At 41.3% G+C, this 14,275-nt stretch overlaps 1 protein-coding gene across 1 annotated transcript; it reads left to right on the top strand.

The window, feature by feature from the left end:
* Positions 1–307: 307 nt before the first annotated feature.
* On the top strand, positions 308–7,035 carry il17d (interleukin 17d). The gene is made up of 2 exons (XM_034186450.1): positions 308–670; positions 6,447–7,035. Exons 1-2 carry the CDS (start codon positions 363–365, stop codon positions 6,757–6,759), a joined length of 621 nt encoding a protein of 206 aa, XP_034042341.1. The 5' UTR covers positions 308–362; the 3' UTR covers positions 6,760–7,035.
* Positions 7,036–14,275: the final 7,240 nt, after the last annotated feature.

Raw genomic sequence — 14,275 nt, forward strand, 5'->3', positions numbered from 1 at the left:
CCCTCAGACGTCACGTTGCTTTAGTTTCATGATGACTTGAATCAGGATCTTCCCATCAGGATCGGGGTTCCTGGATTTCAGGTTGATTTTCTTGTGCGTAAAAACACTTTGGGTTGGTTTTACGCACGTGGCTCCGCGGCGCGTGTGAACTTCTGAACGGGCTGGACTTGGTGGTTTTTGCTGCTGCTGAGGAGTTTGAAAGCTGGACGGGTTTTTGTGGAGGAGCGCTTCAGGTTTCAGTCCTCGGACTGGAAAAAAATAACATCTTCCGTGCAGACACAGTGTGGCGTTAAAGGACAGCGGAGCTTCTAAGGCTTCCACGTGCGCTTGTGAGCACAACACCGCGTCATAAAGCGGGCAGCATGTCTGTGTGGATCCGCGTCCTGCTGATGGTCCACCTGGGCGCGCTGCAGCCAGGCGGACCGTCCGGGACAGGCCAAATCCGGAAGAACCTCCCAAGGCGGCGGCCGTGCCTGGAGCCGCCGGAGGAGGTTCTGGAGCAGATGTTCGGGCGGCTGTCGGTCGGTGTCTTCAGCGCTTTCCATCACGCGCTCCAGCTGGAACCGCACGACAAACTCAACCTGAGCTGCCCGACCACAACCCGACTTACGAGCGACTGTAAGAAGCGCCTTCCGCTCAACCTGCTCAGTGTCGCCCCCTGGGCTTACAGGTGAGAGCTACTGCACACGCCTTTGCTGGCTGTCAGTCTGTGCTCGTCTGTCTGTGCTTCCTTCTGTCTGCCTGTCCTTCTGTCAAAGGGACACCTGTGTTTTACCAGTTGTCTGCGTGGTTGTCATCCAGGACCCAAGGTTGTTCTGTGGTTTTGTTCATGCAGTGAAACACAGCGTTAATGGGTGATTCTTAGACTACGGGCACTTATGTCCTTTGATCATATTGTATGAAAAACAGAAAAAGGGGAGATTTCACACTTTTATAGTTATCTTTACAATGAAAGTGTGTTAAGAAATTTGTTCTAGTAGTCTATGATGACTTTTTCACTTTTTTTCAGCATCATTATATGCAAATATTGCCGTTTTGTGCTTGTCCCACACCCAGACTTTTGATCTTCAATGATAAAAATGAATGGTAAAGAAACATTTTTTCTAATGTTTTCAAATATCTCTGAATAAAATATCAGTAAAATAATCAAAACATAATTGGGGTATTCAATGTCATACAACTGTTGTGATTTTTTTAAACAAAATGTAGTTGTCCCACACTATAGCAGTAATTTCCACCACAACACTGTAATGTCCCTTTAAACAGTTTGATTGAAAGATTGTTTGGGTAGTTTCTATAGAGATAAACAGTGACATCAGAGCACATGTATATAGCGCCAAATCACAACAAACAGTTGCCCCAAGGCGCTTTATGGGTGATTCTTTAACCTTTGCCTTACAATATTTATATTGTAAGGCAATGGTGTGGTGGAAATTACATTTACAAGGCCAATAGTGCCCGAAGTAAAGAATCACCCTAATGTTCCCAGACTTGACTTGACCACCAAAATGATCGAGCCAATATGATGCCAACTGAGCCCCTTTTAACAAATGCACATAACCTTTTTTTTTTCTCTTCTTAAAGTTGGCATAACTGTGTAGCTATAAATGACTGTTCTGTTTGACAAGAGCCTGACTTTCTTTTCATCTCACCATTTCACTTTCCACTACTTTTGGATTTTACCTGACAGCAGAGACAGATGATGGGGACTTGGCCTCGGTCTGCCTGGCTCATGGTTGCAGCTCGGCTGGAAGGTGTTGGACAAAGTAAAACTACCGTAAAAACATTGACTGCAGAGATAACGGGACAAAAGCCCCGTTCACACCGTTGCATTGTGCTGTGTACCTGGTACACAGGAATGGTCGGGAGGGGAAGTTGCATGCAGGGGGGAGCTTGGCAGGAATGGCTGTGTAAGTTGCTGCCGGGGGGAGAAGCTTGGTTCCACGATGGTGTTTGCACAGACTGCCTGGACACACAGATGGCTTTGATACAATGGAAAAAGTCAGAATACAGTATATTATTTCCAGGAGTTAATGGACTTTATTTAACATGCCACAATCGTGAGAGAATTAGAGGTGAAGTCGGAGCTGCAGCCGGCGATCTTGCTGGCGATCCGTCCTTGAGGAGTTATAGTGGATGTGGAGGCTTGGCCCACCTCTTCTTCTGCCAACAAAGTTCAGCAGGATGAATAAAATCTAGCAATGCAGGTATGTACTGATAAAAAACATAAAAGGATTTTTGGCCCTGGCGTGGGGTTGTGTACAACTGTGGAGGCATGCTGTACAGTAGGGCAGTGTTGCATAGACTTACATACACTACCAGAATGTTGTGTAGACTTGAGTAGAGCACTGTGTCCGATACTCTACGCCGAAAGGCCGTGGAAAAAATTAAACGTTTAATTTTTTTGCATCCATTTCATAGACCCCTTTGTGTTCCTCAGCATATTGCCACGTAGGGCTGCGTAAGCTCAGCGTAGTCTGTACGGCACATTACGCAACTCTACATTAGCCCGGTGTGAAAAGGGCTGAAGAGACAAGTGTGAAGATGTGGAGGGCAGAATGCAGAAGTAACATCAGGATCCTGGAGTGGCCGAGGGAACCACTAACTCAACAGCCGCAGTAGCGGCACTACTTTAGAGGTGCTTCAACTGGATAAAGACGTGGTCGTGGACCAATCACACAGAACCCCAGGACCCACGAGGAAAGCTGGCAAGCCACGCGCCACCATTGCCATGCTTCAGTACTACTGGGACTGGATGAGAGGCCCGCTGCGATACAACAGGACGAGCGTCGCCAAGGCGAGAGCTGCCTTCAGTGAAGTCAGACAAGTTCTTCATGGTGGGGAACGAGTTTGCTACAGGATCATGTTTCCAGTATGGCTTTGTGTCACGTTTAATGGAGAGGAGAAGGACTTTATGGATGCAGATGCAGCAATGACATACATTAAAAAAAAAAAAAAAAATCTCCCCAGCAGGTGAAAATAATGAATCCTTCAGTAAACACTAAGTGCTAATGGAAAAGTATTTCAGGTTGTTATTTCTACCTGGTTCTTTTATGTAATTTACTGCCCCTTACCAAGAACCAAACCATTGTATTCCTCATTTTTAGTTTATTAAAGGTTACAACAAAAACCAGGCCTGTGTCCATCTTGTGAAGGCACACAAAGTAACTTGTACAACACTTTTATACAATGTGGGTGTTAACAATGGGTGTGGTTTAGTCTCACATTTCTAATATTACTGGCTCTCACCAACAGGGGGAGCTTTCCCTGTGTCTGAAACTTGGACATATGATGGAAGTGAAACTTAACTTATATTTATCAGAACTTCCAAACAAATAAATATTTGATAGCTAATATAAAATAAAGAATTAGCACAAATATTATCTAACAAGGTGTTTTTGAAAGCAATAAGAAAGTGAACAGTGTAATGGTTTTACTGTGCTTGAAAAGCTTACCACTCAACAAAAATATAAACGCAACACTTTTGGTTTTGCTCCCATTTTGTATGAGATGAACTCAAAGATCTAAAACTTTTTCCACATACACAATATCACCATTTCCCTCAAATATTGGTCACAAACCAGTCTAAATCTGTGATAGTGAGCACTTCTCCTTTGCTGAGATAATCCATTCCACCTCACAGGTGTGCCATATCAAGATGCTGATTAGACACCATGATTAGTGCACAGGTGTGCCTTAGACTGCCCACAATAAAAGGCCACTCTGAAAGGTGCAGTTTTGTTTTATTGGGGGGGGATACCAGTCAGTATCTGGTGTGACCACCATTTGCCTCATGCAGTGCAACACATCTCCTTCGCATAGAGTTGATCAAGTTGTCAATTGTGGCCTGTGGAATGTTGGTCCACTCCTCTTCAATGGCAGTGCAAAGTTGCGACGACGAACTGGAGTCAGGTCGAGACCCCGATGAGGACGACGAGCATGCAGATGAGCTTCCCTGAGATGGTTTCTGACAGTTTGTGCAGAAATTCTTTGGTTATGCAAACCGATTGTTTCAGCAGCTGTCCGAGTGGCTGGTCTCAGACGATCTTGGAGGTGAACATGCTGGATGTGGAGGTCCTGGGCTGGTGTGGTTACACGTGGTCTGTGGTTGTGAGGCTGGTTGGATGTACTGCCAAATTCTCTGAAATGCCTTTGGAGACGGCTTATGGTAGAGAAATGAACATTCAATACACGAGCAACAGCTCTGGTTGACATTCCTGCTGTCAGCATGCCAATTGCACGCTCCCTCAAATGCTTGCGACATCTGTGGCATTGTGCTGTGTGATAAAACTGCACCTTTCAGAGTGGCCTTTTATTGTGGGCAGTCTAAGGCACACCTGTGCACTAATCATGGTGTCTAATCAGCATCTTGGTATGGCACACCTGTGAGGTGGGATGGATTATCTCAGCAAAGGAGAAGTGCTCACTATCACAGATTTAGACTGGTTTGTGAACAATATTTGAGGGAAATGGTGATATTGTGTATTTGGAGAAGGTTTTAGGTCTTTAAGTTCATCTCATACAAAATGGGAGCAAAACCAAAAGTGTTGCGTTTATATTTTTGTTGAGTATATATACAGTTGACATTGTACATTTTAATAACTCATTTGATTTTGTAATAATTTATGTTTGGTGAGGTAAAAAAAAAATTAACTTCAATAATACTCAGATGCTGATTTGATCTTACAGGACTTTGGGCTACTTGAGTTGGTATTCATATTTGTGACTATTCTAAATGTTGTTGCTGCTGGTATTATTACTATTTTTGTTATAAATAAATATTCTTGAGAGTTGGAAATGGGTTACAGAAAGCATTAAATATCAGTCGTATAAGGTTTGGCTTATTCCCTATAAGCGTATCACAAGGTGATTAAAGGGAGGGATTTCCAGACATGGAAGTGGGAGGGAAAAGTTTGAGTTGCAGTGCTTAGTTGCCTAAGGGAGAAATTGTTAAATAAGTTGAGTCGTCACTTTGCCAAACTGTCAGATGTCCCAATGAGGTAATTTTAAATTAATCTCTTTGAGTTGTAGGGGCCTTCAATGACTTCAAAAAATAAATTTAAACGGGTCATGAATAGACTGAAAGAAATGGACTCTAAAATTTTTGCAGGAAACCCATCTTACTGATGAAAGTAACTTGACTGTGAAGAGGAGGTGGAGGGAGAACACTTACTACACTGTTTACATCCCAGTCTAGAGGAGTGACGATGTTAATATATGAATCAGTCCCATTTCAGGTTCAAAATGTCATAAAAGACACAAAAGAAAAATACCTCATTCTCCATGGTTCCCTTTTGTCTGAAGACCTAATCTCAGCAAACATTTATGGTCCTAATGCCAAGGATAGCAGATTCTACAATGTTCTCTTTTTAACTTTATCGTTACTTAAGGGACTACATTTTACAGGAGGAGACTTGAGCACTTAACCCAGTCACAAACCGATCCACTGCTGTTGTCCAAACGCATCACTGTAGAGCTACAATCTACAAATTTAAATCTGCTTGATATTTGGAGGGAAAGAAATCCAGATTCTAGATTTTACTCAAGTACATATCAAATTTATTTTAGGATAGATCTATTTTTAATTTCTGCGGAATTACAATAGAATGTTTCTGATTGCTCTTATGATAATATAGTAATTTCGGATCATGCCCTGTACTATGTGATTTATAAAAACAACAAATTGAGGAAAGATCCTCCAAGATGGCAATTCCAACACAAATGGTTACAAGATAACGATCTGGTGAATTATTTAGGAAAACAAATTGATGTTTATTTTCAGATTAATACAGTGCAAATGACCAAGTATTAAATGGGAAGCGTTTAAGGCATTTCTTAGGGGACATATAATAAGTTAAATGGGATCAAAGTTAAAAAAAAAAAGTGACAACACTCAAAAAATAGCTCATTGGATGAATTCAATTCAATTATGTGCAGGATTTCCATCCAGTAAATATATGTAGCCCCAACTCAAATAAAACATCCATGCAAGATAATGTAACTTAATTTAGTTGGGACTACATATATTTATTAGATGGAATCCAATCCAATGAGTCAGGTATTTTTTTTCTTTTTTTTTTTTGAGTGTATCACTCAAATGACTCATTGGATGAACTCAATTCAATTATGGGCAGGATTTTAATCTAATAAATATGTAGTCCCAACTAAATTAAATTATCTTGAATGGATGTGCTTTATTTGAGTTGGGGCTACATATATTTATTAGCTGGAACTCCTGCTCATAATTGAGTTCATCCAATGCATGTTTTTAGTGTTCTCTATTGACTTATGGATTCACTTCCTCAAACTAATTTTTCCAAAAATGATTTCTCATAAGCAAAATGTTTGTCAAAGATGAGTACAACACTCAGAAACCTGATTTCCAACAGTTTTGAAATGACCAGGGTTGTGTGTAAGTCATATCTGACTGATTCTCACCTCCGCAGGCTGTCCTACGACCCAACCAGGTATCCTCGTTACATCCCCGAGGCCTACTGCCTGTGTAAGGGCTGCCTGATCGGACCGCACGGCGAGGACGAGAAGGAGTACCGCAGCACACCAGTCTACGCGCCATCAGTCATCCTGAAGAGAACTGGCTCCTGTGTCGGAGGCCGCCACTCCTACGCAGAGACTTACGTCTCCATTGCTGTCGGCTGCACATGTGTGCCGCTGCTGGAGGGAGAGCCACACGGCCGCAACAGCAGCAAGAGCCTGCACAAAGGAGAGGTCAAAGGCCGGAAGCGCGGCCACAAAACCTAAAATGGATAGAACTCACGCAAGTTCAGTTTTCACACATTGCTGTGTCTAAAACTTTTATTTTTCCAGCACATTCTTAGCTTGGTACCAACCTCTGTGGGCCAGAATCAGAACAGACGTGGACGGACATGAAATTTGACTAAACTGAAGCTGTGTGCAGCTTCCACAGCACGATGATTAAAATCTAGAGTTCTTTCTGTCATCACAATATCGACTGGCATCATTTTTCATTCCACATCCAAGGTGGCTCAAGATTCTGCCTTTTATTGCATTTACAAATAAACCAACATTTACAAAACAACTGCATGAGTAAATTATTTGGCAAAGAAGAAATATAGAAACATGTTCCTGCATAATGAGAAAATTGAAAATTACAACACATTTCAAAAATTCAACAAATATTGACAGATAATTTACAGGTTGGCTGCAGTGGCGGCACCAAGGGGGGCTTGGGGGACTTAAGCCCACCCAATAATTCTGCCAATAATGTGAATAGTGACTGACATATTTATGGATCTCAACTGCAGTTTTGCGCTGAAAATATCTCAATATTGCATAACTGAGCAAAGTGATGAATGTGTGTGTTCGGTGATCCACCAATGCTGAATCACCCTTCACAAACAGAATTTTCAGTTTTGCAAATAAACATTTATTTGTAAAAACCCACACACAAGTTACAAATCAGAAATTTGTGTTTGTGGATCACAAAGCACATGTACAAATCTAAAAATACTTGTAAATCACCCTCTGTGCATTTGCAAGTATCAATGACACATTTAACTCCATACTCCAAAAATTTAGGTTTCCTAAATATTTATTACGGCCACTCTTAAAACTTCACTTATCTTTATTTATACCTATGTGCAAGTTTACAGAACATGCAATAATTCTAAATGATGTGTGTGTGCATTGATACCACATTTTAGAGGAGCACGGGTGACTAAAACATATACCTTGGTATTTATAAAGCAATTTACTATATGGGTGATTCTTTAACTACGGGCACTATTGGCCTTGTAAATGTAATTTCCACCACACCATTGCCTTACAATATAAAGCGCCTTGGGGCAACTGTTTGTTGTGATTTGGCGCTATATACGTGTGTTCTGATGTCACTGTTTATCTCCATAGAAACTACCCAAACAATCTTTCATACAAACTGTTTAAAGGGACATTACAGTGTTGTGGTGGAAATTACGGCAATAGTGTGGGACAACTACATTTTGTTTAAAAAAATCACAACAGTTGTATGACATTGAATACCCCAATTATGTTTTGATTATTTTACTGATATTTTATTCAGAGATATTTTAAAACATTAGAAAAAACAATTCTTTACCATTCATTTTTATCATTGAAGATCAAAAGTGTGGGTGTGGGACAAGCACAAAATGACAATATTTGCATATAATGATGCTGAAAAAAGGTGAAAAAGTCATCATAGACTACTAGAACAAAGTTCTTAACACACTTTCATTGTAAAGATAACTATAAAAGTGTGAAATTTCCCCTTTTTTTCTGTTTTTCATACAATATGATCAAAGGACATAAGTGCCCGTAGTCTAAGAATCACCCATATATTGTTCACTTCAACGACACTTTGTGAAGCCCCTCCAATGTTTATCCCAGCCCCCCTAACAAAATTTTCCTGGTGCCGCCACTGGTCAGCTGTATCTGCCACACATCAACCATCCATCTACTGGAACGTGCACGTTTACACATAACAGGACATGTACAAGAACGCGCATCACTGGAATTACAGGGAAAAGCAGGCACTTCACATCAGCAAAAAACGGAGACCACATCACAGAAATTATTCACCAACCCTTGGTGTGTGTATAGGCTCATCTAATATATATATATGTCATAGGAAGAGGTTTTTTTTTGTTTTTTGATCATAGCAAATGTTTTGGTCAAAATATTTCAGTTAACTGAAAAAGCTAAAATTGTATATATTCCGGTGTCATGAAATGTTTGAAGCATATTTTTTTCATTTTTATGATTATGGCCTACAGCTAAAAACAAATACAATACAAAACAAAATATTAAAGTACTTCATTTCAACTTTGAGTACCTCTCACTATTTTTTTTTTTTTTAATTCATCTGGTTCAGTACACACAACCACAATGATATGGAACACTGCTGACTTGACAGTTGTCCAGAAACTCTCACTGAAAGCATTGTGAGTGGTGTATCAAAAGCATATTTATAGGAAGTTTTCTGAAAGGGAAAACTGTGGTAGGAAAAGATGCACAAGCAACAGGGATGACCACAGCCTTGAGAAGATAGGGCAGCGCAGTCTCGTTTGACCCCTGCAAGATATCACGGGATTTGACCAAATTTGGTGACAGCCTGTACAAACACATCACTTTTAAGGAAGAAATGCTGTGCTGTTTTTTTTTTTTTTTTGGCTTCCCAGTGGAGAAGGGAAGACGAGGCAAATGGGAGAGGTCATTAAGTGTTAGCCTACACAGCTAACCAGAGTAACTGTGTTCTCTCGCCTGCACAACCACCTCGACATGTTTGAGCTCTGAGTCATAAACGAACCACAACACATGCCCTCTTTCTACTACATCGTCTCTTTTTCTGTGCATTTTCACTTTGTGTGTAATTTGCGCAAAACTCAGAAAAAGTGGCATGTTTCTGATGTGGACATACAAGGGCCGTCTCCGGATGTAGAATTATTGCATCATATTTTAATCCTTTAGCGCCGCCCTCAAATGAGACTGCACTGCCCAGCTGACAAGCAAACTCCATACAAGAACATGGAGCTTCGCAAGGAGAGTCACCACAAGAAATGGTCTACAAGTGTTGCATTCCCCGTGTGAAGTTACTCCTGAACCAGAGACAATGTCAGAAGTGTCATACCTGGGCTAAGGAGACAAAGAATGCAACCATTGCTCAGTGGTCCAAAGTCCTCTTTTCAGAAGAAAGTAAATTTAGCATTTTCTTAGTAAATCAAGGTCTTAGAGTCTGAAGGAAGAGTGGAGAGGAACAGAGTCAGTTTCCAGAGTCAGTGATGCCATCTGCTGCTGTGACAGACTGGCGTCCTGTCCAGGGTGAACCCTGCCTCATGCCCTGTGACTGCTGGGATAAAACCTCAGCAGTGCCACAGTATGATCGCCTCTACGCCACACTGGCCATGTCGGAGCAATGCAGTTGTTGACTTTCAGCTGCCCCATTCGTACAGGGCCACCACAGCAGATCCAGGTCAGAGTCGCATCAGGATTTAGCACAAGCTTTATGACAGAGGACCGTCCTGGTGCAACTCCAATTTCACTCGGCTCCAGGTTTTCTGTCCAAGTACTAACCAGGACCTACTCTTCTTCAGCTTCTGGGATCTGATGAGATCAGGTGTACACAGAGCAGACCAGCTGCACTGCACTGATATAAGTCTTTCAAACCCAACCAAGTACTGAACATACTTTTCAGAAGTTCGACATTTCTAGTATATTATAAATTCTTTTTTTTGTATCTATACTCAACAAAAATATAAACGCAACACTTTTGGTTTTGCTCCCATTTTGTATGAGATTAACTCAACGATCTAAAACTTTTTCCACATACACAATATCACCATTTCCCTCAAATACTGTGCACAAACCAGTCTAAATCTGTGATATTGAGCACTTCTCCTTTGCTGAGATAATCCATCCCACCTCACAGGTGTGCATACCAAGATGCTGATTAGACACCATGATTAGTGCACAGGTGTGCCTTAGACTTCCCACAATAAAAGGCCACTTTGAAAGGTGCAGTTTTGTTTTATTGGGGGGGGGGGGATACCAGTCAGTATCTGGTGTGACCACCATTTGCCTCATGCAGTGCAACACATCTCCTTCGCATCATCCGTGAAGAGAACACCTCTCCAACGTGCCAAACGGCAGCAAATGTGAGCATTTGCCCACTCAAATCGGTTACGACGACGAACTGGAGTCAGGTCAAGACCCCGATGAGGACGACGAGCATGCAGATGAGCTTCCCTGAGACAGTTTCTGACAGTTTGTGCAGAAATTCTTTGGTTATGCAAACCGATTGTTCCAGCAGCTGTCCGAGTGGCTGGTCTCAGACGATCTTGGAGGTGAACATGCTGGATGTGGAGGTCCTGGGCTGGTGTGGTTACATGTGGTCTGCGGTTGTGAGGCTGGTTGGATGTACTGCCAAATTCTCTGAAACGCCTTTGGAGACGGCTTATGGTAGAGAAATGAACATTCAATACACGAGCAACAGCTCTGGTTGACATTCCTGCTGTCAGCATGCCAATTGCACGCTCCCTCAAATCTTGCGACATCTGTGGCATTGTGCTGTGTGATAAAACTGCACCTTTCAGAGTGGCCTTTTATTGTGGGCAGTCTAAGGCACACCTGTGCACTAATCATGGTGTCTAATCAGCATCTTGGTATGGCACACCTGTGAGGTGGGATGGATTATCTCAACAAAGGAGAAGTGCTCACTATCACAGATTCAGACTGGTTTGTGAACAATATTTGAGAGAAATGGTGATATTGTATATGTGGAAAAAGTTTTAGATCAATCAATCAATCAATCAATTTTTTATATAGCGCCAAATCACAACAAACAGTTGCCCCAAGGCGCTTTATATTGTAAGGCAAGGCCATACAATAATTATGTAAAACCCCAACGGTCAAAACGACCCCCTGTGAGCAAGCACTTGGCTACAGTGGGAAGGAAAAACTCCCTTTTAACAGGAAGAAACCTCCAGCAGAACCAGGCTCAGGGAGGGGCAGTTTTCTGCTGGGACTGGTTGGGGCTGAGGGAGAGAACCAGGAAAAAGACATGCTGTGGAGGGGAGCAGAGATCGATCACTAATGATTAAATGCAGAGTGGTGCATACAGAGCAAAAAGAGAAAGAAACAGTGCATCATGGGAACCCCCCAACAGTCTACCTCTATAGCAGCATAACTAAGGGATGGTTCAGGGTCACCTGATCCAGCCCTAACTATAAGCTTTAGCAAAAAGGAAAGTTTTAAGCCTAATCTTAAAAGTAGAGAGGGTGTCTGTCTCCCTGATCTGAATTGGGAGCTGGTTCCACAGGAGAGGAGCCTGAAAGCTGAAGGCTCTGCCTCCCATTCTACTCTTACAAACCCTAGGAACTACAAGTAAGCCTGCAGTCTGAGAGCGAAGCGCTCTATTGGGGTGATATGGTACTACGAGGTCCCTAAGATAAGATGGGACCTGATTATTCAAAACCTTATAAGTAAGAAGAAGAATTTTAAATTCTATTCTAGAATTAACAGGAAGCCAATGAAGAGAGGCCAATATGGGTGAGATATGCTCTCTCCTTCTAGTCCCTGTCAGTACTCTAGCTGCAGCATTTTGAATTAACTGAAGGCTTTTTAGGGAACTTTTAGGACAACCTGATAATAATGAATTACAATAGTCCAGCCTAGAGGAAATAAATGCATGAATTAGTTTTTCAGCATCACTCTGAGACAAGACCTTTCTGATTTTAGAGATATTGCGTAAATGCAAAAAAGCAGTCCTACATATTTGTTTAATATGCACTTTGAATGACATATCCTGATCAAAAATGACTCCAAGATTTCTCACAGTATTACTAGAGGTCAGGGTAATGCCATCCAGAGTAAGGATCTGGTTAGACACCATGTTTCTAAGATTTGTGGGGCCAAGTACAATAACTTCAGTTTTATCTGAGTTTAAAAGCAGGAAATTAGAGGTCATCCATGTCTTTATGTCTGTAAGACAATCCTGCAGTTCAGCTAATTGGTGTGTGTCCTCTGGCTTCATGGATAGATAAAGCTGGGTATCATCTGCGTAACAATGAAAATTTAAGCAATACCGTCTAATAATACTGCCTAAGGGAAGCATGTATAAAGTGAATAAAACTGGTCCTAGCTCAGAACCTTGTGGAACTCCATAATTAACTTTAATCTGTGAAGAAGATTCCCCATTTACATGAACAAATTGTAATCTATTAGACAAATATGATTCAAGCCACCGCAGCACAGTGCCTTTAATACCTATGGCATGCTCTAATCTCTGTAATAAAATTTTATGGTCAACAGTATCAACAGTAACAGAACAATCGGAGAGAAAGAGTCTAACCAAATACCGGCATCACTGAAAGCAGCCAAAGATAACGATACGTCTTTGGGATGGTTATGAGTAATTTTTTCTCTAATAGTTAAAATTTTGTTAGCAAAGAAAGTCATGAAGTCATTACTAGTTAAAGTTAATGGAATACTCAGCTCAATAGAGCTCTGACTCTGTCAGCCTGGCTACAGTGCTGAAAAGAAACCTGGGGTTCTTATTTTCTTCAATTAGTAATGAGTAGAAAGATGTCCTAGCTTTACGGAGGGCTTTTTTATAGAGCAACAGACTCTTTTTCCAGGCTAAGTGAAGATCTTCTAAATTAGTGAGACGTCATTTCCTCTCCAACTTACGGGTTGTCTGCTTTAAGCTACGAGTTTGAGAGTTATACCACGGAGTCAGGCACTTCTGATTTAAAGCTCTCTTTTTCAGAGGAGCTACAGCATCCAAAGTTGTCTTCAATGAGGATGTAAAACTATTGACGAGATACTCTATCTCCCTTACAGAGTTTAGGTAGCTACTCTGCACTGTGTTGGTATATGGCATTAGAGAACATAAAGAAGGAATCATATCCTTAAACCTAGTTACAGCGCTTTCTGAAAGACTTCTAGTGTAATGAAACTTATTCCCCACTGCTGGGTAGTCCATCAGAGTAAATGTAAATGTTATTAAGAAATGATCAGACAGAAGGGGGTTTTCAGGGAATACTGTTAAGTCTTCTATTTCCATACCATAAGTCAGAACAAGATCTAAAATATGATTAAAGTGGTGGGTGGACTCATTTACTTTTTGAGCAAAGCCAATAGAGTCTAATAATAGATTAAATGCAGTGTTAAGGCTGTCATTCTCAGCATCTGTGTGGATGTTAAAATCGCCCACTATAATTATCTTATCTGAGCTAAGCACTAAGTCAGGCAAAAGGTCTGAAAATTCACAGAGAAACTCACAGTAACGACCAGGTGGACGATAGATAATAACAAATAAAACTGGTTTTTGGGACTTCCAATTTGGATGGACAAGACTAAGAGTCAAGCTTTCAAATGAATTAAAGCTCTGTCTGGGTTTTTGATTAATTAATAAGCTGGAATGGAAGATTGCTGCTAATCCTCCGCCCCGGCCTGTGCTACGAGCGTTCTGACAGTTAGTGTGACTCGGGGGTGTTGACTCATTTAAACTAACATATTCATCCTGCTGTAACCAGGTTTCTGTAAGGCAGAATAAATCAATATGTTGATCAATTATTATATCATTTACCAACAGGGACTTAGAAGAGAGAGACCTAATGTTTAATAGACCACATTTAACTGTTTTAGTCTGTGGTGCAGTTGAAGGTGCTATATTATTTTTTCTTTTTGAATTTTTATGCTTAAATAGATTTTTGCTGGTTATTGGTGGTCTGGGAGCAGGCACCGTCTCTACGGGGATGGGGTAATGAGGGGATGGCAG

This window comes from Thalassophryne amazonica, chromosome 14 (genome assembly GCF_902500255.1).
Source record: "Thalassophryne amazonica chromosome 14, fThaAma1.1, whole genome shotgun sequence".
Lineage (NCBI taxonomy): Eukaryota > Metazoa > Chordata > Actinopteri > Batrachoidiformes > Batrachoididae > Thalassophryne > Thalassophryne amazonica.

What these genes read in the sequence shown, in the direction of transcription:
- il17d (XM_034186450.1), top strand. Translation starts at nt 363, where the DNA reads ATGTCTGTGTGGATCCGCGTCCTGCTGATGGTCCACCTGGGCGCGCTG. An exon ending in GTCGCCCCCTGGGCTTACAG is followed by an intron (nt 671 to 6,446) that starts GTGAGAGCTACT and finishes TCACCTCCGCAG; the next exon opens with GCTGTCCTACGACCCAACCA.